The following is a 23,194-nucleotide window of genomic DNA, read 5'->3' as shown; positions in this document are numbered from 1 at the left end:
CTCTCTCTGTCCAATTTCAAGTTGGACTCAATGATACTGTGATCACTTCCTCCTAAGGGTTCTTTTACCTTAAGTTCCCTAATTGCCTGCTGTTCATTAAATAACACACAATCCAGTATAGCTGATTCCCTCGTAGGCTCAACGACAAATTGTTCTAAAAAGCCATCTCTTAGGCATTCAACAAACTCACTCTCTTGAGATCTATTTCCAACCTGATTCTCCCAATTGACCTGGTTGTTGAAATCTCCCAAGAAATCTCCAATAACATTGCCTTTTGACATGCCTTTTCTATTCCCTGTTGTAATCTGTGGTCCACATCCAAACAACTGTTGACGGCCTGTTTATAACTGCATCAACGCCCTTTTACACTTGCAGTTTTTTTTAACTCTCCTCACAATGATTCAACATCTTCTGATCCTATGGCACATCTTCCTACTGATTTGATACCATTCTTTACCAGCAGAGCCATGCCATCCCCATTGCCTACCTTCCCGTCCCTCCGATATGTCTAACTTGGGCATTTAGCTCTCAACTATAAATATTTTTCAGCCGTGATTCAATGATGATCACATTATACATGACAATCCGTAATAGGGCAATAAGATTATCCACCTTTTTTTTATATGCTGTGCATTGAGGTACAACACCAAGTATTGGATTTGCTACCCTTATTGATTCTGCATCCCTCTGCTGGCTGCAGTTATGTCCTATCATCTGCTCACTCTTCCTGACTGTGACTGCATGCTATCTTTTCTTTCTTTACAAACTGTACTATCTAAGTACTTTCACGCCAGTTCTCACGCCCCTGCCAAATCAGTTTATACCCTCCCCAACAGCTCTAACAAACCAGCAGTACACACACAAGAAAATAAATCCCGGGGTTACATATGATGACAGAAATGTATTTTGATATTACATTTACTTTCAGCTTTGAACTTTGTAGTAGAGAGCCGGTGTTGTACTGGTCTGTGTCCTCACTGGCCGGTGCTGTGCTCTGGCAGCTCAGTGTGCTTGGAATACACTGTCAGTGTTTTTACAGAAGTGTGTCCTCATTACACAATTGATCTTGTCCAACCAGGAGCTAGGAAAATTGACTGGAGACCAGAATGATTTTTTCAGACTGTTATTGGTCACAGGATCATTCTGGGATGGTCTGGACTATCTGACCCATCAAGTTTATACCAACTCCTGCTACAACATTTCCACAGTCCAATTCCCCTCTCTGTCCCCACAGCTCTGCTGGTTATTTCCCCTGAAGGACCTGTCTAATTCCTCTGTGAACACTGGTTGTTCCCGCCACCACTCTGGTGAGTCCCATATTTCCCAAAGCAAAGTCAAAAATATCTCCCTCCCTGGTGGACCATCTACATACTGTTTCAGGAAACCTTGCTGAACACACTTAACAAATAATGCCCCATCCAAGTCTCAGGTGGTAAGGGAGTCCCAGTCACTGGGGAGATTATTCACTCAGCAAAGCTACTCTGTTGTTTTTACATCAGCCCATAACCAGCCGACATATCTGTTCCTCTCTCTTACTGGCTGTTTGGAGCCCTACAGTACAATCCCATCACAGTGATTGCACTCTTCTTATTCCTGAGTTCTACCCGCATTGTCTCACTGGATGACCTTGAATTTGTGACATTCTGCCTGATCAGCAGTACAGCTCCCCAGCCTCATTCACCTCCCTCTGGACTGTCTGAATCTGAATCCTGGAATGTTTCGCTACCAGTCCTGCCCTTCTCTGTAATGGCTGAATCACTGTGCCATGTACTAATCCAGGCTCTAAGTACGTCTGCATTAACTGTTCCACACCCGGCACTGACACAAACACACTTCAGCCCCTCGGTGCCACTGTGCTCATTAACTATGCAGTGGTGTACTGGGCAAATGGCATCAACACGGGTTGAAGTCATTCTGACCCTCAGCTCTGTAATGACTCAACCTATAGCCGGGGAAGTGACGGCACCCCTCATGTTAGACTGTTTGCGGTAACTTTTTATTCTTTCTCTTATCTCTAATAGAAACGTAAAAAATAGGTGCAGGAGTAGGCCATTCGGCCCTTCAAGCCTGCACCGCCATTCAATATGATCATGGCTGATCATCCAACTCAGAACCCTGTACCTGCTTTCTCTCCATACCCCCGATCCCTTTAGCAACAAGGGCCATATCTAACTTCCTCTTAAGTATAGCCAATGAACTGGCCTCACTTGTTTCCTGTGGCAGAGAATTCCACAGATTCACCACTCTCTGTGTGAAGAAGTTTCCCCTCATCTCGGTCCTAAAAGGCTTCCCCTTTATCCTTAAACTGTGACCCCTCATTCTGGACTTCCCCAACATCAGAATCAATTTTCCTGCATCTAGCCTGTCCAATCCCTTTAGAATTTTATACGTTTCAATAAGTTCCCTCCTCAATCTTCTGAATTCCAGTGAGTATAAGCCTAGTCGATCCAGTCTTTCTTCATATGAAAGACCTGCCATCCCAGGAATCAATCTGGTGAACTTTCTCTTGCCTCTATGGCAAGAATGTCTTTCCTCAGATTAGGAGACTAAAACTGCACACAATATTCTAGGTGCAGTCTCACCAATGCCTTGTACAACTGCAGTAGAACCTCCCTGCTCCTGTACTCAAATCCTTTAGCTATGAATGCCAACATACCATTTGCCTTTTTCACCACCTGCTGTACCTGCATGCCCACCTTCAATGGCTGATGTATAATGACACCCAGATCTTGTTGCATCTCCCCTTTTCCTAATCAGCCACCGTTCAGATAATAATCTGTTTTCATGTTCTTACAACCAAAGTGGATAACCTCACATTTATCCACATTAAATTGCATCTGCCATGAATTTGCCCACTCAACTAACCTATCCAAGTCACCCTGCATCCTCTGAGCATCCTCCTCACAGCTAACACCGCCGTCCAGCTTTCCTCCCACTGTCCAAAGTCAAATCGGTTAGTTGGTTAATTGTTTGTTGCAAATTGCCACACGAATAGACTAGGGTTAAATTGGAGGCTGCTAAGTGGTGGTGCTCGAAGGCCTGTTCCATGCTTTATCTCTAAATAAAATATTCGTATAAACACTAAAACCTATTTTGTAAATTTTGTCCATCGCAGGTAAAGACCTTCCTCCCACTGAGCATATCTACACAAAATGCTATTGCAGGAAAGCAGCATTCATCAGGAACCCCCACCACCCAGGACAAGCTCTCCTCTCTTTGCTGCCATCAAGGAGTTGGTCAGAGAGCCTCAGGGACCACACCACCGCGTTCAGGAAAAGTTATCATCAGCCCCCTGAGCCAAAAGGGATAACTTCACTTGCCCCATCACTGAGTTCTTCCCACAATCTATGGACTCACCTTCAAGGACTCCATCCCATGCTCTCAATATTTATTGTTTGTTTGTTTATTTTTCTTTCTTTCTGTATTTACAGAGCTTGATGTCTTTTGCACATCAGTTGTTTTTCTGTCCTGTTGGGTGCAGTCTTTTAATGATTCTATTGTTTTTAGTTTTTACTGTGAATGTCCTTAGGGTTGTATATGGTGACATATGCATTGATAATAAACTTATCCTGAACTTTGAAAATACACCAACTTTGAGCATCATTGATTATTAACAAAATATCATAAAATCCCTTTGAGGAAGTAATTTTAAGAAGCTTTGATATTCTGATATTTTATAACCATATAACCATATAACAATCACAGCACGGAAACAGGCCATCTAGGCCCTCCTAGTCTGTGCCGAACCCTTAATCTCACCTAGTCCCACCTACCCGCACTCAGCCCATAACCCTCCACTCCTTTCCTGTCCATATACCTATCCAATTTTACCTTAAATGACACAACTGAACTGGCCTCTATTACCTCTACAGGACGCTCATTCCACACAGCTATCACTCTTTGAGTAAAGAAATACCCCCTCGTGTTTCCCTTAAACCTCTGCCCCCTAACTCTCAAATCATGTCCTCTAGTTTGAATCTCCCCTACTCTCAATGGAAAATGCCTGTTCACGTCAACTCTATCTATCCCTCTCAAAATTTTATATACCTCGATCAAATCCCCCCTCAACCTTCTACGCTCCAATGAATAGAGACCTAACTTGTTCAACCTTTCTCTGTAACTTAATTGCTGAAACCCAGGTAACATCCTAGTAAATCGTCTCTGCACTCTCTCTAATTTATTGATATCTTTCCTATAATTCAGTGACCAGAACTGCACACAATATTCCAAATTTGGCCTTACCAATGCCTTGTACAACTTTAGCATTACATCCCAACTTCTGTACTCAATGCTTTGATTTATAAAGGCCAGCATTCCAAAACCCTCTTCACCACCCTATCTATATGAGACTCCACTTTCAGGGAACTATGCACCGTTATTCCTAGATCTCTCTGTTCCTCTGCATTCCTCAATGCCCTACCATTTACTCTGTATGTTCTATTTGGATTATTCCTGCCAAAATGTAGAACCTCACACTTCTCAGCATTAAACTCCATCTGCCAACGTTCAGCCCATTCTTCTAACCGGCATAAATCTCCCTGCAAGCTTTGAAAATCCACCTCATTATCCACAACACCTCCTACCTTAGTATCATCGGCATACTTACTAATCCAATTTACCACCCCATCATCCAGATCATTTATGTATATTACAAACAACATTGGGCCCAAAACAGATCCCTGAGGCACCCCGCTAGTCACCGGCCTCCATCCCGATAAACAATTATCCACCACTACTCTCTGGCATCTCCCATCTAGCCACTGTTGAATCCATTTTATTACTCCAGCATTAATACCTAATGACTGAACCTTCTTAACTAACCTTCCATGTGGAACTTTGTCAAAGGCTTTGCTGAAGTCCATATAGACTACATCCACTGCCTTACCCTCGTCAACATTCCTCGTAACTTCTTCAAAAAATTCAATAAGGTTTGTCAAACATGACCTTCCACGCACAAATCCATGCTGGCTACTTCTAATCATATCCTGTCTATCCAGATAATTATAAATACTATCTCTAAGAATACTTTCCATTAATTTACCCACCACTGATGTCAAACTGACAGGTCTATAATTGCTAAGCTTCCTTCCAGAACCCTTTTTAAACAATGGAACCACATGAGCAATACGCCAATCCTCCGGCACAATCCCCGTTTCTAATGACATATTAAAGATCTCCGTCAGAGCTCCTGCTATTTCTACACAAACTTCCCTCAAGGTCCTGGGGAATATCCTGTCACGACCCGGAGATTTATCCACTTTTAAATTTCTTAAAAGCGCCAGTATCTCCACCTCTTTAATTGTCATAGGTTCCATAAATTCCTTACTTGTTTCCCACACCTTAGACAATTCAATATCCTTCTCCTTAGTGAATACCGAAGAGAAGAAATCATTCAAAATCTCTCCCATCTCCTTCGGTTCCACACATAGCTGACCACTCTGATTCTCTAACGGGCCAATTTTATCCCTCACTGTCCTCTTGCTTTTAATATAACTGTAGAAACCTTTCGGATTTACTTTCACCTTATTTGCCAAACCAACCTCGTATCTTCTTTTAGCTTTTCTAATCTCTTTCTTAAGATTCCTTTTACATTCTTTATATTCCTCGAGCAATTCCTTTACTCCATGCTGCCTATATCTATTGTAGACATCCCTCTTTTTCTGAACCAAATTTCTAATATCCCTTGAAAACCATGGTGCTCACAAACCTTTAACCTTTCACCCTAACAGGAACATAAAGATTCTGTACCCTCATAATTTCACCCTTAAATGACCTCCATTTCTCTATTACATCCTTCCCATAAAACAACATGACCCAATCCACTCTCTCTAAATCCCTTCGCATCCCCTCAAAGTTAGCCTTTCTCCAATCAAAAATCTCAACTCTAGGTCCAGTCCTGTCCTTCTCCATAATTATATTGAAGCTAATGCTATTGTGATCACTGGACCCGAAGTGCTCCCCAACACATACATCTGTCAGCTGACCTATCGCATTCCCTAACAGGAGATCCAACACTGCCCCATCTCTAGTCGGTCCTTCTTTTATCTGGAAATTATATACAAGATGTAATACAGCACACAGAAACTTGCTATTCAGCCCAGTCAGGCTGGAATTTATGAGTCACAAACCTTCTCAACTTTTCTCCGTTTAATTATCATTTCTAGCTATCTCTCTTTCAAATACTTAAGAGTTTCAAAGGACTTCAAAGACTTGCATACATTATTGTGATTGCCACATCACAAAAAATAAGTAATGCTAGTTCAGAGATCTAGATATATAGATAGTTTTAAAGTCTTTATTTAGGATATTTCCTGATCCTTCCCCACTCAAAAGTAGGCATAACAAGCCTATCGTCAGTACTTTTTGATTTAAAAAACTCATGATCCTTTCCCGATTGCTCCATTAAAGACCAAAAATTGTGTTAAGTTTCTTTCAGATCCATTTTAAAAAATTAAATGTAAATTTGAGGCCTACCTGATATTTATTTATCTGTGCACTTGTAGTGCTACTGAGACACTGTAATTTATCTATATGGACTTACTTTCTGTGTTGATCCACATCCGTCAACTCCACTACTGACCTTTCACTCTTCCCATCTCCTGTCCTGAAAGAGAACCCAATGATCCATGTAACTAAAATCCTCCGTCCTGCACCAGCTTGTGAGCCACACATATAACTGTACCACCTTTTTCTTTCTTTCCCGCTAGCAGGTGACACTGGGATTACCACCCTCCTCACCACAGAGTTTCTACTTACGTAATTTTTTCCCCAACTCCCTCAGTCTCTTTGCAGGACTTTGTCTCTTTTGTTAGAACCAATATGGACACGACCTGTGTCTGCTCACCCTGTCCTTTCAGAATGGCCTGTACTTGTTCAGTTACATCCTTGGCCCTCGTACCAGGGAGGTAATGCACCATCCTGCAGTCTCTCTCCTTGCCACAGGTACACCTGTCTGTGACCCCGGCTAAAGACTCCCCCCGTCACTGAGGCTCACCAAGAACACAGAACAGTACAGCACAGGAACAGGCCCTTCTTCCCATGATGTCTGTGCTGAACACGATGTCAAATGAAACTAAATCTCTTCTGCCTGTGTATAATTCATGTGCTTCAATTCTCTGAATATTCATGGCTTATCTAAAACCCTGTTAAATGTCATTATCATATCTACTTCCACCACCCCCTATGGCAACCCGTACTCGGCCCTCACCACTCGCTGTATGGAATCAGAAATCTTACCTGCCCTGAAATAGACTTTTAAATTCTCACCCTGGCATTTTAAAGCTGTGCCTTCTCATACTTGATATTTCTAACCTGAGGAAGTGATTTTGACTGTCTAGCTTGTTGGCACTTCTCATAGTTTTATAAACTTCTGTCAGGTCTCCCCTCAGCCTCCTTCACTGCAGGGAAAACAGTCCCAGTCAGTCTGATCTTTCCTTGTAACTCAAGCCCCCAGTCCAGCTAACATTCCTGTGAATCGTTTCTGCACCTTTCCAGCTTAATCACATCCTTCCTCTCATGGTGACCAGAACTGCACAGGGTACTCCTGGTGTGGTGTAATTATTGATTTGTACAACTGTGATGTGATGTCCCAACTCCTCTCAGAGCCTTTGCCAATGAAGGTAAGCATGTCGTGCACCTTCTTCACCACCTTGTCTACCTGTGTTGGCACATTCAGGGAACTATTTACCTGTGCCTCAGGTTTATCTTTTCATCAACACTCCTCAGGACCCTGCCATTCACTGGGTATGTCCTGACCTGCTTTAACTTCCCAAAATCCATCAATGTGCATTTGTCTGACAGTATAGCAACACTGCTCTGTTTCTCTGTACTATTGCCCCAGCAATAAATGTCAATGAACCATTCACCTCTGAACTTTGGTCATATATGGTTTTATGAACCCCTCACTGCACCCGTCTCTATTTTGTTGTGCAGGCAACACCTCAACACTCCAGTAGTTATGTCATCCCAGCCTGAAACAGACCTGTTATTCTGTCTCAGTATGATAAACAGTCTTCAGTCAATATTAACACACTTCCTTCCCAGTACTGAGCTCTGGTCTTGTGCACCAGCCTTTCATGTGAGACATTGGCAAATGGCTCCTGAAAATCCAAAATCACCACTTCTCCAACTTCCCCTGAAAAGTTTCAAATCTCTGGTATGTTTGTCAAACATGACTTAACATTCAGTAACCCAGGTTACAGAGACAAAAACCAGGTTCCAGATGGAAAGGGTGGTGAAGAGGCTTTTGGAACACTGGCCTTCAGTCAGGGCACCAAATATAGAAGCTGGGATGAAATGGTGCAGTTGTACAACACGTTGGTTTGGCCGCATTTCATAAATAGTGTTTAGTTTTAGTGATCATGCAGTATGACAGACACCATGGAGCTGGAAAGAGTGCAGAGGTGATTTACGGGCATGTTGCTGGATCTCGAAGGACTGATTTGTGGAAAGCGTTTTGGATAATTTTCCTTGGAAAATTGGAGAATGAGTGGCTATATTGCCGAGGTGTATTAAATAATAAGCGGCCTGGGTTGAGTCAAAGATAACAATATTTTTGTCAGGGTAGGGGAATCAAGAACTGAAGGGCATTGGTTTGAGATGAGATTTAATAGGAACCTGAAGGGCAACTTTTCCACACGCAGGCTGGTCAGTGTATGGAGTGAGCTGCCGGGGGGTGGTTGTGTCAGGTATATTTAAGAAAAGTACTTGGACAGGTAGATGGGAAGGAAAGGTTTTGAAGGATATGGGTTAAGGAGGAGGATAGCCTTGTTCATAATGTGGTGGTGAGGGGGTTACTGACCACAAGCTCAGATGGGAACTTTGGTCAGCGTGGACCATTTGAGCTGAAGGGCTCGTTTCTGTGCTGTGTGAATCTGACTGTAAACCCTGTTGACTAAGTTCAATCACATTAAACTTTTCTAAATGATGTTATTTCTTCACAGATTATAGACTCCAGTAGCTGAAGTGAAGTTAACTGGACTACAGTCACCTGCTTTTTATCTTCCACCCTTCTTCAACAATGGTTTTCAACTCCACTGGGACCTTTCCGTAACAGACTTCAGTGTCTCTACTTTCTCTCCAGACTTCAGTGCCGGTCGTTGGGACCTGGAAATGTTTGCTTTTAGTCCCATTAGTTTCACCCTTGTGATGATGATTGTTACACATTATGGGACAATGTTGAAATGTCACTGCTAGATATCTCTGGAATGTTTGCTGTGTCCCCACTGTGAACACTAATTAAAATTACTGAGTTAACCTATCTGCTTTTTCCTTGTTAGTTTTAGCTTTTGTCTTATCACTGGATCCTGGAAAAATCCCGATCCTCTTTTCTACTGCCAACCCTTGCCTCTTTTTATGCTCTTTGATTTAATGTTTCCCTTGAACTCCATTGACCACAGAATGTTCTTTGCTCTCTGTGAGTTGATGGGCAAGTCATGACAGTGCGTGAGGAAAGGTGAAGGGGGTAAAAGGCACCAGAATGGGGGAAAAGTCAGAAAAAAATAGTAGTTCAGTGAATGTGTGCAAACAGAGGGCAGTGATTTCTGAAATTTGGAGAAATCAATATCAGAATATGAGATGTTGCTCGTCCAACCTGTAGTTGGCCTCATCGTAGCAGCAGAGGAGGCCATGGACAGACTTGTTAGTGATGGCCCTCTGCCGCGTCAGGGTCGACCATGGATATTGTACCCTCGATGTGAAAGTCAATATCCAAGCCAGGGTAGTACGATACGTAAAGCAAGCTGTTGCCCATGCAGGGGCTCCTGCTCTCCATGCAGCTGATGAATCCAGATCAACAGCAGAGACCGGTAGGGTCAGGCACCAGTTGTATCACAGGATTGCCAGTCTGCATTGAACATCGGACTGACAGGGAATCCAGCTCTGGATTGTTCCTTGGGGTTTACTCCCGAAGCCTTCCCCATGAATGGGTCTAGGCACAAGCTGGTAGATGTTTCAGATCTGAATTTTCCTTCCACTAGATGAGCTGCCAGCCGTGGGTGAAAGCCCCATCTGCCCATAGCAGTTAGTTATATTATGCAAGTAAACCCATTTAGACCCTCCCCTGTCACTAAGAAAGAGTTTGTCGTGCTTCGTAGTTAAGCCATATGTAAAAGCCAGGTTGACAGAGGCAATTTGAAGCAGCAATTAATAGGAAGTGATAGCTTGTCCCCATTCCCGCCCCACCACTGGTTAAGACACCTGTAAGGCACCAATATGTCAGTACGTGAATGGCAAATGGAACTAAAATGCATTGCCACTGGCAGATTGTTGTTGTTGCAGCTCTCAGAGCAAAGGTACTCGATGTTGTGGTACATCAATCTGCTTCCGATTAAATCTCTCATGACAATCACAGCTCCATTCTCATCTCTCATTGATTTTTCCCCTTCTGTGCTTTATCCCATCGGGAGGAACACTTGAGGATCTTGAGACCACTCCTCCCCGTGTCTTCTTTCCCTCCCCTTTCACCATCATTGTCCCTACATGTAAGGTACCTATGAAAAGTATTCATGCTGCTTTAAAGTTTTCATGTTTTAATGTTTTACAACTTTGAATGACAGTGGATTGAATTTGGCATTTGTTTGACTGATCAAGAGAAAAAACTTTTGTGTCAAAGTGAAAACAGATCTCCACAAAGTGCTTTAAATTAATTACAGATATAAAGCACAAAATAATTGACTGTATAAATATTCACCCCCAAATCATCACTGGTACAGCCAAGTAGTTAAATGGAGGTCTCTGTGTGAGTCAAGGTGTTTCAATTAATTGTAGTAAATATACACGACTGTTGGTAGTCAGTATTCTGGGAGAAACTACACCATAAAAACAAATTAACTCTCTGAGCAGCTCTGCAAAAAGGTAATTGAAAAACACAATTCAGGCGATGGACACAAAAACATTTTTAAGTCACTGAATATCCCTTGGAGTACAGTTAAGTCACTCATCCTGAAATGGAAAGAATATGGCAGAGCTGTAATTCTGCCAGGATTAGGCCATCCTCAAAAACTGTGCAAGAAGGGGACGAGTGAGGGAGGCCACCAAGAGACCTATGATAACTCTCGAGAAATCACAATCTTCAGTGGCTGAGATGGGAGAGACTGTGTATACAAGAAATGTTGCCCAGATGCTTCACCTGTCAGAGCTCTTTGGGAGAGTGGCAAAGAGAAAGCCATTGTTGAAAAAAGCTCTCATGAAATCTCACCTGGAGTTTGCCAGAAGACTCCGAAGTCAACTGGAAGAAGGTTCTATAGTCTGATGAAACAAAATTGACCTTTTTGGCCATCAGATTAAACACTAAGCTTGGCGCAAGACAAACACCGCACAGCATCAAAAACACACCATCCCAGCATGGTGAGGCTGCATCTTGCTGTGGGGATGTTTCACTGCAGCAGGCTCAGAAAAGTAGAGGGTAAAATGAATGCAGCCAAATACAGTGAAATCTTTGAGGAAAACCTAATTCAGTCTGCAAGTGAACTGTGACTTAGGAGAAGATTCATTTTCCAGCAGGAGAATGACTGCAAGTATAAAACCAAAACTGCACAGGAATGACTTTAAACCAAAGTTAATGTCCTGGAGTGGCCAAGTCAGAGTCCAGACCTCAATCCAATTGAGAATTTAACTGTACTTGAAAAGATCTGTTCACTCATGAACCGCATGCAATCTGACAGAGCTTCAGCAGTTTTGTTAAAAAGAATGGGAACAATTTTCAGTGTCCAGATGTGCAAAGCGGATAGAGACCTGTCCACATAGAGTCAACGGTAATTACTGACAAAGGTGCGTCAACTTGACTTGAAGGAGGTGAATACCAATGCAATTAAATTATTTTGTGTTTTATATTTGCAATTAATTAGATCACTTTGTAAAGATCTGTTTTTCACTTTGAGACCAGAGAGTCCATTCTGCTGATCAGTGTGGGAAAATAAAGCCAAATTAAATCCACTGTGAATCAACGTTGCAGAACAATAAACATGAAAACCTCCAAAGGAGACTGAATACTTTTGATGGCACTGTATCCACCCCTTCACCAGCACGTTATGAACAAATCCACCCTGCTCCTTTCCATTTTGCCGATTCCGTGTGGAACATTAAACATGTAGGAATGTCAGATTCCCAGTCCAAGTCTCTGTAACCATGTCCCTGCAATAGCTGGTAGATCAAACATATTTGTCAGTACACAATATGGAACAGATGGCAACCTGCCCTTCAGTCCACAATATCTGCACCAATCATAACAGTGTTGAAACTTTATAAAGTACTGGTGAGGTCTCACTGGAGTATTGTGAGCATTTGTGGGCCCTTTATCTTAGGAAGGATGAGCTGAAACTGGATGTGTTTCAAAGGAGATTCTCAATATTGCCTCCAGGATGAAACAGCTTGGCATATGAAAAGTGTTTGATTGCTCTGGGCCTGTACTCATTGGAATTTAGGTCAATGAGGGCTGACCTAATTGAAACCTATCGAATGGTGAAAGGCCTTGATAAAGTGGATGTGCGGAGGATGGGAGTGTCTGAGACCAGAGGACGCAGCCTCAGAATAGAGCTTTGTAGAATGTGGAGATGAGGAATTTGTTTCACCAGAGAGTGGTGAATCTGTGGAATTTGGTGCCTCGAGCAGCTGTGGAGCCAAGACTTTATGTATATTTAAGGCAGAGGTTGGTAGATTCTTGATTGGTCAGATCATGAAGGTTTACAGGGAGAAGGCAGGAGATTGGGGCTTTGAGGGAAAATTGATTAGTCATGATGAAATGATGGAACAGATTTGATGGGCCTAATTCTTATCCTATATCTTAGAGTCTGTATCACCTCCTCAGAAACCTCAATCAGCTTTAACAAGTGTGATTTGCCTGCACAAAGCCATGCTGATTGTCCCTAAGCAGGCCGTGCCTTTCCAAATGAGCATAAACCCTGTACCTCAATATCCTCCCCAGTAGCTTCTCCACCACTGAAATGAGGCTGCCTTGCCTATAGATCCCTAGATTCTTGTTATTTCCTTTCTTGATCAAAGCTGCAACATTTGCTACACTCCAGTACTGAGGGACCTCATATGTTGCAAATCAGGACGCAGACAGACTGACATACTTTATTAATCCCGAAGGAAACTGGGTTTCGTTACAGTCGCACCAACAAAGAATAGTGTAGAAATATAGCAATATAAAACCATAAATAATAAAATAATAATAAGTAAATTATGCCGTGGAAATAAGTCCAGGACCAGCCTATTGGCTCAGGGTGTCTGACACTCCGAGGGACGAGTTGTAAAGTTTGATGGCCACAGGCAGGAATGGCTTCCTATGACGCTCAGTGTTGCATCTCGGTGGAACGATTCTCTGGCTGAATTCACTCCTGTGCCTAACCAGTACGTTTTGGAGTGGATGGGAGTCATTGTCCAAGATGGCATGCAACTTGGACAGCATCCTCTTTTCAGACACCACCTTCAGAGAGTCCAGCTCCACCCCCCACAACATCACTGGCCTTATAAATGAGTTTGTTGATTCTGTTGGTGTCTGCTACCCTCAGCCTGCTGCCCCAGTACACAACAGCAAACTGGATAGCACTGGCCACCACAGACTCGTGGAACATCCTCAGCATCCTCCGGTCGATGTTAAAGGACCTCAGTCTCCTCAGGGAATAGTGACGGCTCTGACCCTTCTTGTAGACAGCCTCAGTGTTCTTTGACCAGTCCAGTTTATTGTCAATTCGTATCCCCAGGTATTTGTAATCCTCCACCATGTCCACACTGACCCCTTGGATGGAAACAGGGGTCACCAGTGCCTTAGTTCTCCTCAGGTCTGGCACCAGCTCCTTAGTCTTTTTCACATTAAGCTGCAGATGATTCTGCTCGGACCATTTGACAAAGTTTCTATCTGTAGCCCTGTACTCCGCCTCATCTCCCTTGCTGATGCATCCAACTCTGGCAGAGTCATCAGAAAACTACTGAAGTTGGCAAGACTTTGTGCAGTAGTTGAAGTCCGAGGTGTAGGTGGTGAAGAGAAAGGGAGACAGGACAGTCCCCATTGCTGCTGACCACTCTGACTGGCACACAGTGGGGAAGTCTAGGATCAGAGGACACAGTTGGAGTGGATGTGGAGGGGATGTTTCCGACAGTAGGGGAGTCTAGAATCAGAGGACACAGATAGAGCTGGAGCGCTTTGTGTCGGATAGACTGTTGGAAATTAGCGAGTGTGGTAAAGTGAAGGCGGAGCTGGACGATGAGAGGCCGCTCTCGGCTCTGTCCGTCACTCTGACTCTGTCTCCTCCCCTCCCCGCCTCTGTCTCTCTGCGCGTTTCTCGGGCAGGTCGGGGCGCTGTGTATAAAAGGAGACAGCAGCAGTCGGTTTGTCACTGAGCAGCGACCTGAGTGAAGCAGCATCATGTCTGGCAGAGGGAAAGGAGGCAAAGGACTGGGCAAAGGCGGAGCCAAGCGGCACCGTAAAGTGCTCCGTGATAACATCCAGGGCATCACCAAACCGGCCATCCGCCGTCTGGCTCGCCGTGGCGGCGTCAAGCGGATCTCGGGTCTGATCTACGAGGAGACCCGCGGGGTGCTGAAGGTTTTCCTGGAGAATGTGATCCGGGATGCGGTCACCTACACTGAACACGCCAAGCGCAAGACGGTCACTGCCATGGATGTGGTGTACGCTCTGAAACGCCAGGGCCGGACTCTCTATGGCTTCGGCGGCTGAAAAACTCCCACTTCCTCCCGAGCACAACACAAAGGCTCTTCTAAGAGCCACCCACCGCCTCACAGAGAGAGCCGTGTCCACAACCTTTTAATTATTTTTATCGATAGATTAATCTGGTTCCATTTGAAATAGATTATTCATTCCGCTTGAAATATATATAGCTGCGATTGTGCCTTTCCAGGCGGTGATTACCGTCAATGCTGAATGCATTTATATCGATCTTAATCATTCTGTCTATCTCGGACAGAAATCAGTTCACTCGTTTTCAGAGTCGATTCCGTAATCATGCATTCAAATCTTAACTGAGGGAATTAGATATTAAATGAAACTGAAAATACATGATCCGTGATAGAATTAATTGTAAATAAGAAGTTATCAAGCACCTGAAATTGGCGGGCGGTTCGAAATTAATCGGGCGCCAATCACAGTGCATTCCGATTGGATGAAGTCCGACCGCCAGTTAATAATTTCCCATTTTGTCGAAAATTGTTATTCGCCGCCAGCCTGCATGAAATCAATCAACCAATCGCAACAACTAGATCCTTTAATAGACAGTTGGTGCTCAGCCAATCATAAGCGGTGGGACGGCCCTTCCCAGCGGTATAAAAGCCTGTGCTGGAGCCCGTTTCGTCTATCTTGTTCCTGTATTTCAGCCTGTGTCCTCACTCGTGAAGCAGAATGGCCCGCACCAAGCAGACAGCGCGCAAATCGACTGGCGGAAAAGCTCCTCGCAAACAGTTGGCGACCAAAGCGGCGCGGAAGAGCGCTCCTGCCACCGGCGGAGTGAAGAAGCCTCATCGCTACCGGCCCGGCACCGTGGCTCTGAGGGAGATCCGGCGCTACCAGAAATCCACCGAGCTGCTCATCCGCAAACTTCCCTTCCAGCGCCTGGTCCGGGAGATCGCTCAGGACTTCAAAACCGATCTGCGTTTCCAGAGCTCGGCCGTCATGGCCCTGCAGGAGGCAAGTGAGGCTTACCTGGTCGGGCTCTTTGAGGACACTAACCTGTGCGCCATCCACGCCAAGCGAGTCACCATTATGCCCAAGGACATCCAGTTGGCCCGCCGCATCCGCGGGGAGCGCGCCTAAGCCCAGCCTACACTCCGAACACCAGAAAAGGCTCTTTTAAGAGCCACTACCACGGCAAAGGAAAGGGCTGTATCTTGCTGATCATTATTGTAGTAGCGAACTGTCCTGCCGATCGATTTTGCACTAATTGACCCTGAACATCAGTTCTGTGCAGACAGGGTATTTCAGCGAGGGATAGGAAGTAATAGACAATGGACAGTAGGTGCAGGATTAGACCATTCGGCCCTTCGAGCCAGCACCGCAATTCACTGTGATCATGGTTCCCGGTACCCATCAGTACCCGGTTCCTAACCTCTCCCCATACCCCTTGACCCAGCTATCTATAAGAGCTCTATCTAACACTCGAATGCATCCAGAGATTAACGCGCTTCCCTCCCTGTCAGGGTCTCATCTGGCCCTTCACTTCTCCCACAAACCTGTCGTGCACAGCTGGTGCGGCTGTTACCGTTTTGTTTGCTTTGGACATGGGGATACGTTCGTACCCGCTGTGCTTGGAGTGCAGCATCCCCGACGCGAGGGGTAGAGTGAGGGATTTCGGGGGGCGGTGACTACCAGGAAATGGTGCTTTTTTTAAATTAGATTTCACGCTCTTGTACATTTTTGATATTGGTGTTTTGTTTAAATTAACAATGTCGTTTGGTAGCTGGGGCCTGCATGAAGGTCAGTCGGCAATGCCACCGGTTATTTTATCATATATCCTCCCGCTGCAGTCCGTCCCAGAGACGGATCCCTCTCTCAACACGCCCCCTCCCCTCTCGCGTAGGTTTCAGCAGTTCCCAATCAACTCAGCTGAATCTCCGCTGGTGTCAATGTCTCAGTCACTCTCTCCCAGATCGGAGAAGGAATTGGGCCTGAAACTGCCCACATCCCTTATCTCTCAATCTCAGCTCGGGCATCCACGTTTCATTTCAGACACCGCACCAAATGTCAGAGGTACCGGCAATCTCGGGTTCCATTGAGAAGTTCTCAATCGGACCCGGCGCAGGAATGACAACACTCCGAATCAGCTCTTTTCTGAGATGTGGGTGGCTCTGAGAAGAGCCGTTGGGTTCAGATACACACAAATGGTGGATTCTCAATTCACTTTTTGACTGCTGTCTTCTTGGGTTTCGCGGATTTCGACTTCGGCTTCATGGCCGCCTTCGTCTTCGGGGCTGCGGCTTTCTTGGGGCTCTTGGGCTTTGGCGCCGCTTTCTTAGCCGCTGGTTTCTTTGCTGCCGCTTTCTTAGCCGCTGGTTTCTTTGCTGCCGCTTTCTTAGCCGCTGGTTTCTTACCTCCCGCTTTTTTAGCCGCCGGTTTCTTGGCGCCAAGCTTCTTGCTGGAAGATTTCTTTGCCGCTGGCTTGTTCGCTTTCTTCACCACCTTCACGGCAGTTTTCCCTTTACCGGATTTAAAGGATCCCGAAATACCCGAGCCCTTGGCCTGAACCAAGGAGCCGCTTTCCACTTTCCTCTTGATGCTCATTTTGACCTGGTGGCGACGTTTCGCCACATCGACACCGCTGTCGGCCAGAGCCTTCATGATGGCCGCACCGGACATACCCTTCCTATCGTGACAACCCGCCACGATCTTATCGATCTGTTCGCCCAGCGAGGGACCGGTTGGTTTGCTCCGGACAGCCGCCTTCTTCTTGGGAGTCTTCTTTGCGGCGGCGGGTGCGGCTGGAGGAGCCGTTTCGGCGGGTGCTGTCTCAGTCATGTCGGCGACTCTGGTAAATCCTTCTCACAATCAGAACTGAATGAGAAGTGAAGCGAAAGGCGGCGGCACATAGCAATTTAAAGGCAGCGAGCGGACGGGGCGGAGACATCCTGCTGTCAGCTCCCGGCGGCTTCATTTTTCTGTGTTTCTCTCTCCTCAAAAACTCGCCGATTCCAATTCAAATCGGACGCTGCGGAGACTCGGACTAGACCCTGTCCGTCCCTGAGGCCGGAATGTTCGCTGGAAAGAAAGTTTAATCGGGATTAAAGGCAGCGATTTCTATTTCAACCCGTTTCATTACTGCATTGCCCGCGTTCTCTCTCACGATCGTTGACTTGTTCTCTGTTTTCTGGCTGAAATATTTAATCGAATTAAAAATTTGCGGTTAATTCCCTCTTCGGGACTGAGCCGGGGAGTGGGGCGCTTCCATAACAGAGAAATCTTTTCATTTTCTACAGGAGGCGCTGAGAAATCCTACGATGTGTTCAGACTCACAAACACAGTGACACTGGTCTAAGCCGCCCGCCCCTTTAACTCACTCTCTCTGACACAGCACACACTCAATGCTGACGGAAATCAGCAACTCAGGCAGCATCAATGGTGGGAATAAACAGCCGACTTTTCGGGCTGAGACCCTTCATCAAGACTCTGGTGGGAGATGCTGCCTGACTTGCTGGGTTCCCCCAGAATTTTGTCCGCGTTGTTCGCGATTCCCAGAATCTCTTGGCGTTATGCTGATACACTGTTCACATCTGCACCTTCATCGCATTGTACTGCCGTCAAAATAAAATGACAGATTCCTTGTCATATAACACGGTGATAAATGATTCTGATTCCAAGGAATAAAGGACAACGGACATTGTCTGACCAACCTCTCTGTGTAACTGAGAACCTCAGGTCCGGGAAACATCCTTGGAAATCTTTTCTACTCTCTCCCCAGTTTAACCACCTTTCCTATAACGGTGACAAGAGCTGTACACAATACAAGTGTGGCCTCCAGTCACTTACACAACTGTAACATAATATCGCAACTGATATACTCAGTGCCCGACTAATGAAACCAGCATGTTAAATCCCGTTCTTCACCACCCTGTCTACCAGTGACACCACTTTCAATGAACTGTGTGTGAGAGATTTACCACTAAATCTCTCCGGCCCATTACACTAACTAATGACCGACCATTTTGACTTTGCATCCCAAATCCTGTAACTCAGTTCCCTGACCAATGAAGACAAATAGGCCAAACGTGGTCTTCACCATCCTGACTACCTGTGTTGTCACTTTCAGTGAATGATATTCCTGTATTCCACGGACACTCTGTCTGCAATACTCTCCAGGGAACAAGAATTTACTGTGCAGGTTCTTCCCTGGTTGGACTTCTCAAAATGCAAGAGCTCACACTTGTCCATATCAACTTCCATCTGCCATTCTTTGGCCAACTTCCCCAGGTCATCTCGATCCCATTGTATTCTCAAAGAATCTTCACTGCCCACTCTACCAACAACAAAGCACTGCGTAACAAGTACTTGAATCCCCTAACTGAGGGGAATGGAGATGCTGGATGACCAAAAAGATTTAAAGAGAACGAGGATAACTGTTTGTAAAATCAGGGGAGTGGGATTGACATACAGGAGGAGTCTGATGGCAGATCAGCCTTTACATGGAATTGTGGGTGAGGGACTAAGAGAGAACACACTGGAGGCTTCATCCAGTGAGACAGTGTGAATAGAGCTCAGGATAAGAGAGGTGCATTCACTGATGGAGTTGTGCTACAGGCCTCCCAAATGCCAGCAGGAGGTAAAGAAACTGAAATGTAGCAGGGAATGAAAGATGTAAAAGCAACAGGGTCGTTTTTGAAGGCGACTAATTTCCCCAATGTTGACTGGGACTCCCTTAGACTCAGGGGCTTAGATATCACTGCATATTTTGGAAGAATACTGGGTTGTTTCTTAACGTAGAAGTGGATAGTCTAACCAGGGATAGTGGTCATAGAAGACATTGTATTGGGAAATGAGACTGGCCGTTGATAAAAGTTTTATTCAGGGAAAAGCAAATAAGCACAAGACTGGTAAATTCCTCCTCTCTCCATTTAAATGGACGTCCCTCTAGTCAGAGGTTGTGCCCTCTGTCCCTAGACTCCCCCTCTATAGAAAACATCCTCTTCAGATCCACTCTACCGTGGCCATTCAACATTCAACAGGTTTCAAAGCAATCCCTTCTCATCCTTATAAATTCCAGTCAGTTCAGGCCCAGCATAATCAAATGGTCTTCATATGATAACCCTTCAATCCGGGAATCATTCTCGTGAACTTCCTCAGAACCCTCTCCAATGTCAGAGTACCTTTCTTAGATAAGGGGCCCAGAATTGCTCACAGTACAAACGAACCTCAAGGAACCTCCTCTGCTACTCCTCTGTTCCTTTGCACATCAGATTTTCATTTTTTCTCTCCTCTTAAAGCAATTGTCTATCCTTTCATTTTTTTACCAATGTCCATGCCCATAAACTTCTCAACATGGTATTCCACCTGCGGATCTTTGCCTATTCTCACAATTTGTCTAAGCCCTTCTGTAGCCTCTCTGCTTCCCCGGCACTGTCTTCCCCCGACCTATTTTGAACTGAAAATGGCCCGAAGCCATCATTTCTGTCATCCAAATCATTGAAATATACTATAACATAAAATGCCATTAGTCATTGTGTCAACCAGAAAAGGCTCCCTTTATGCCACTCTTTGCTTCCTGCCAATCAGCCAAGTTGTAATCCATGCTCGTATCTTTCCTGTGTCATTGGCTCTTAATTTAAGCAGCCTCATGTGTGGCACCTTGTCAAAGGCCTTCTAAAAATCCAATTGCACAAGGCACACCCATCCAGTGATTCTCTTTGTCGATCCTGCTTATTTCTTCAAGCAATTTCAACACATTTGACAGGCAGGATAATCCCCTAATGTAGTGGTCACAAATCTTTTTAAGCCCAAGATCCCCTACCTCGGCCTGAGAGAAAGGCAAGATCAACTCCAAATTGATTAGTCACACACAGGCGCACCGGGGCAAAAAGACTGGAAGTAATACCCCACAACCCGGAAGTAGAAATAATGCATAAACACCAGGGGTGCCCACCCCTTTTTGCACCAGGGACCAGTTTAATATTGACAATAATTTTGACCGGCCGACGGGGGTGGTGGGGGGACGGGATGGGACGACGGGAATGAAGCAGGTTCGTTATGTCCAGTCTATCCCGCAATTTAGTTTTCGCGACTCTCAGCAGTAAGCTGCTGTCCCGCGCTGCTCACGTTTTTTCCTCTGATAAAACTCAGCGGGTTCATCTTTAAGTGCAGGGTGCTGGGACTCAAGGTACCGAAGCAGTTTTGAGGGCTTCATTGCCTCATTAGACAGCCTTCGGGCCCGAACTCCAGCCTCTGCCCCTCCCGCTGCCAGACACCCTGGCCAGGTGCATCTGGTCGCGGGTCGGGTGAGAGGACAAGTTCAGGGCCCGAGGTCCTCGTGCCGGGGACGCGGCAGTCACAGTTAGAACAGAGCGACCGACCGAGTGAGGAGACGACAGGCCCGCGCTCGCCCCCCTTGTAGGATAGGATCTATCGGCCGATAAAAATTTGTTTCAGAAGATCGCAGCGAGGGAGCCGTTCTGATACTTACGAAACCTTGAACCCAAATTAGGTTGTCTGCTAATATTTTAGCACCGGGTTGCCCACGAACAATTGGTGTGTTAAACAGGTTTAAAGGCGGCTCCCATCTGTCCGCGCTCCGGGCCAATAGCATCAACACTTTTCGCCGGCCGTGCTCCAGGCCAGTAGCGTCGGCAGTTCCCGCCAGCTGCACGAGGCGAACACTGACGTGAAGGTGTCACTGCGTTTAGGCGACCGATGACCTCATGTGAGTTCAAGTTCAAAAGTCAGTGTGACAGGGACTGAGGGAAGGTGCAGCTGACTCATATTGTTTCCTCGTGGCCCGGTGGTTGGGGACCACTGAAGTACACTGTGTCGTGCGGGGGAGATATGCGCGTGCGCACTGAGCAGAAAGAATGGAACTAAAACCACGCAACCCAGAAACAAACTCACAACAGTATTTGTGGATTTATTTTTCTTTTATTTTTGGGATGAACAGGGTAAGTCTCAAAGATCGACCAGTCGATCGCGATTGACGGGTTGGCGACCACTAATCTGGATGATGGGGTGGTAAATTGGATTAGTAAGTATGCAGGTGATACGACGATAGGTGGCGTTGTGGATAATGAAGTAGGTTTTCAAAACTTGCAGAGAGATTTAGGCCAGTTAGAAGAGTGGGCTGAAAGATGGCAGGTGGAGTTTAATGCTGATAAGTGTGAGGTGCTACATTTTGGTAGGACTAATCAAAATACGACATAGATGGTACATGGTAGTGCATTGAGGAATGCAGTAGAACAGAGTGGTCTAGGTATAATGGTGCATCGTTCCCTGAAGGTAGAATCTCATCTGGATAGAATGGTGATGAAAGCTTTTGATATGCTGGCCTTTATAAATCAGAGCATTGAGTATAGGAGTTGGGATGTAATGTTAAAACTGTACAAGGCATTGGTAAGGCCAGATTTGGAGTATCGGGTACTGTTCTGGACACCAAATTATAGACAATAGGTGCAGAAGTAGGCCATTCGGCCCTTCTAGCCAGCACCGCCATTCACGGTGATCATGGCTGATCATACACAATCAGTACCCCTTCCCTGCCCTCTCCCCGTATCGCTTGTCCCCGCTATCTATAAGAGCTCTAACTAACTCTCTATTCAATGCATCCAGAGACTTGGCCTCCACTGCCTTCTGGGGCAGAGCATTCCACATATCCACCACTCTCTGGGTGAAAAAGTTTTTCCGCATTTCTGTTCTAAATGGCCAACCCTTAATCTTAAACTGTGGCCTCTAGTTCTGGACTCACCCATCAGCGGGAACATTCTTCCTGCCTCCAGTCTATCCAATCCCTTAATAATCTTATATGTTTCAATCAGATCCCCTCTCATCCTTCTAAATTCCAGTTTATACAAGCTCAGTGTACCAATCTTTCAACATATGACAGTCCCGCCATTCCGGGAATTAGACTCGTGAAACTACGCTGCACTCCCTCAATAGCAAGAATCTCCTTCCTCAAATTTGTAGACCAAAACTGCACACAATACTTCAGGTGGGGTCTCACCAGGGCCCCGTACAGCTGCAGAAGGACCTCTTTACTCCTATACTCAATTCCTCATGTTATAAAAGCCAGCATGCCATTAGCTTTCTTCACTGCCTTCTGTACCTGCATGCTTGCTTTCATTGACTGATGTACAAGAACACCTAGATCTCGTTCTCGTAGAGAAGGGAGTGCAGTTATTATTATAAGGGAAAGGTGCTCAAAAAGCTGAAAGACCTGAGGGTATATAAGTCACCTGGACCAGATGAACTGGACCCTAGGATTCTGACAGAGGTAGCAGTAGAGATTGTGGATGCATTAGTAACGATCTTCCAAAACGTATTGGACTCTGGCATGGTGCTAGGGGACTGGAAGATTGCAAATGTCACTCCACTCTTTAAGGCAGGAGGAAGGCGGAAGAAAGGAAATTATATACCAGTTAGTCTGACCTCAGTGGTTGGGAAGATGCTGGAGTTAATTGTTAAGGATCAGGTTATGGAGTATTGGAAAGACAGGACAAGAAAGGACAAAGTCAGCATGGTTTCCTTAAGGGGAAGTCTTTCCTGATGAACCTGTTG

At 45.4% G+C, this 23,194-nt stretch overlaps 2 protein-coding genes across 2 annotated transcripts in view; one reads left to right on the top strand and one right to left on the bottom strand.

Moving 5' to 3' along the window:
* Window positions 1–14,365: 14,365 nt before the first annotated feature.
* The window catches only part of LOC132383741 (uncharacterized), a 37,978-nt gene continuing 29,149 nt past the window's right edge, over window positions 14,366–23,194 (top strand). Inside the window, exons 1-3 of the mRNA XM_059954940.1 lie at window positions 14,366–14,652; window positions 15,089–15,136; window positions 15,352–15,684. Of these exons, the coding sequence (XP_059810923.1) occupies window positions 14,366–14,652; window positions 15,089–15,136; window positions 15,352–15,684 (668 nt within the window). The remainder of the gene's footprint in view (window positions 14,653–15,088; window positions 15,137–15,351; window positions 15,685–23,194) is intronic.
* LOC132383755 (histone H1-like) lies at window positions 16,710–17,482 on the bottom strand. Its single transcript, XM_059954958.1, has one exon. It carries the CDS (start codon window positions 17,462–17,464, stop codon window positions 16,847–16,849), a length of 618 nt encoding a protein of 205 aa, XP_059810941.1. The 5' UTR covers window positions 17,465–17,482; the 3' UTR covers window positions 16,710–16,846.

The sequence above is a fragment of the Hypanus sabinus genome, chromosome 31, assembly GCF_030144855.1.
Source record: "Hypanus sabinus isolate sHypSab1 chromosome 31, sHypSab1.hap1, whole genome shotgun sequence".
Classification (NCBI taxonomy): Eukaryota; Metazoa; Chordata; class Chondrichthyes; order Myliobatiformes; family Dasyatidae; genus Hypanus; species Hypanus sabinus.
The sequence above is the reverse complement of the archived record's forward strand: the minus strand, read 5'-3'. Positions and strand labels throughout refer to the sequence as shown.

What these genes read in the sequence shown, in the direction of transcription:
- LOC132383755 (XM_059954958.1), bottom strand. Translation starts at nt 17,464, where the DNA reads ATGACTGAGACAGCACCCGCCGAAACGGCTCCTCCAGCCGCACCCGCC.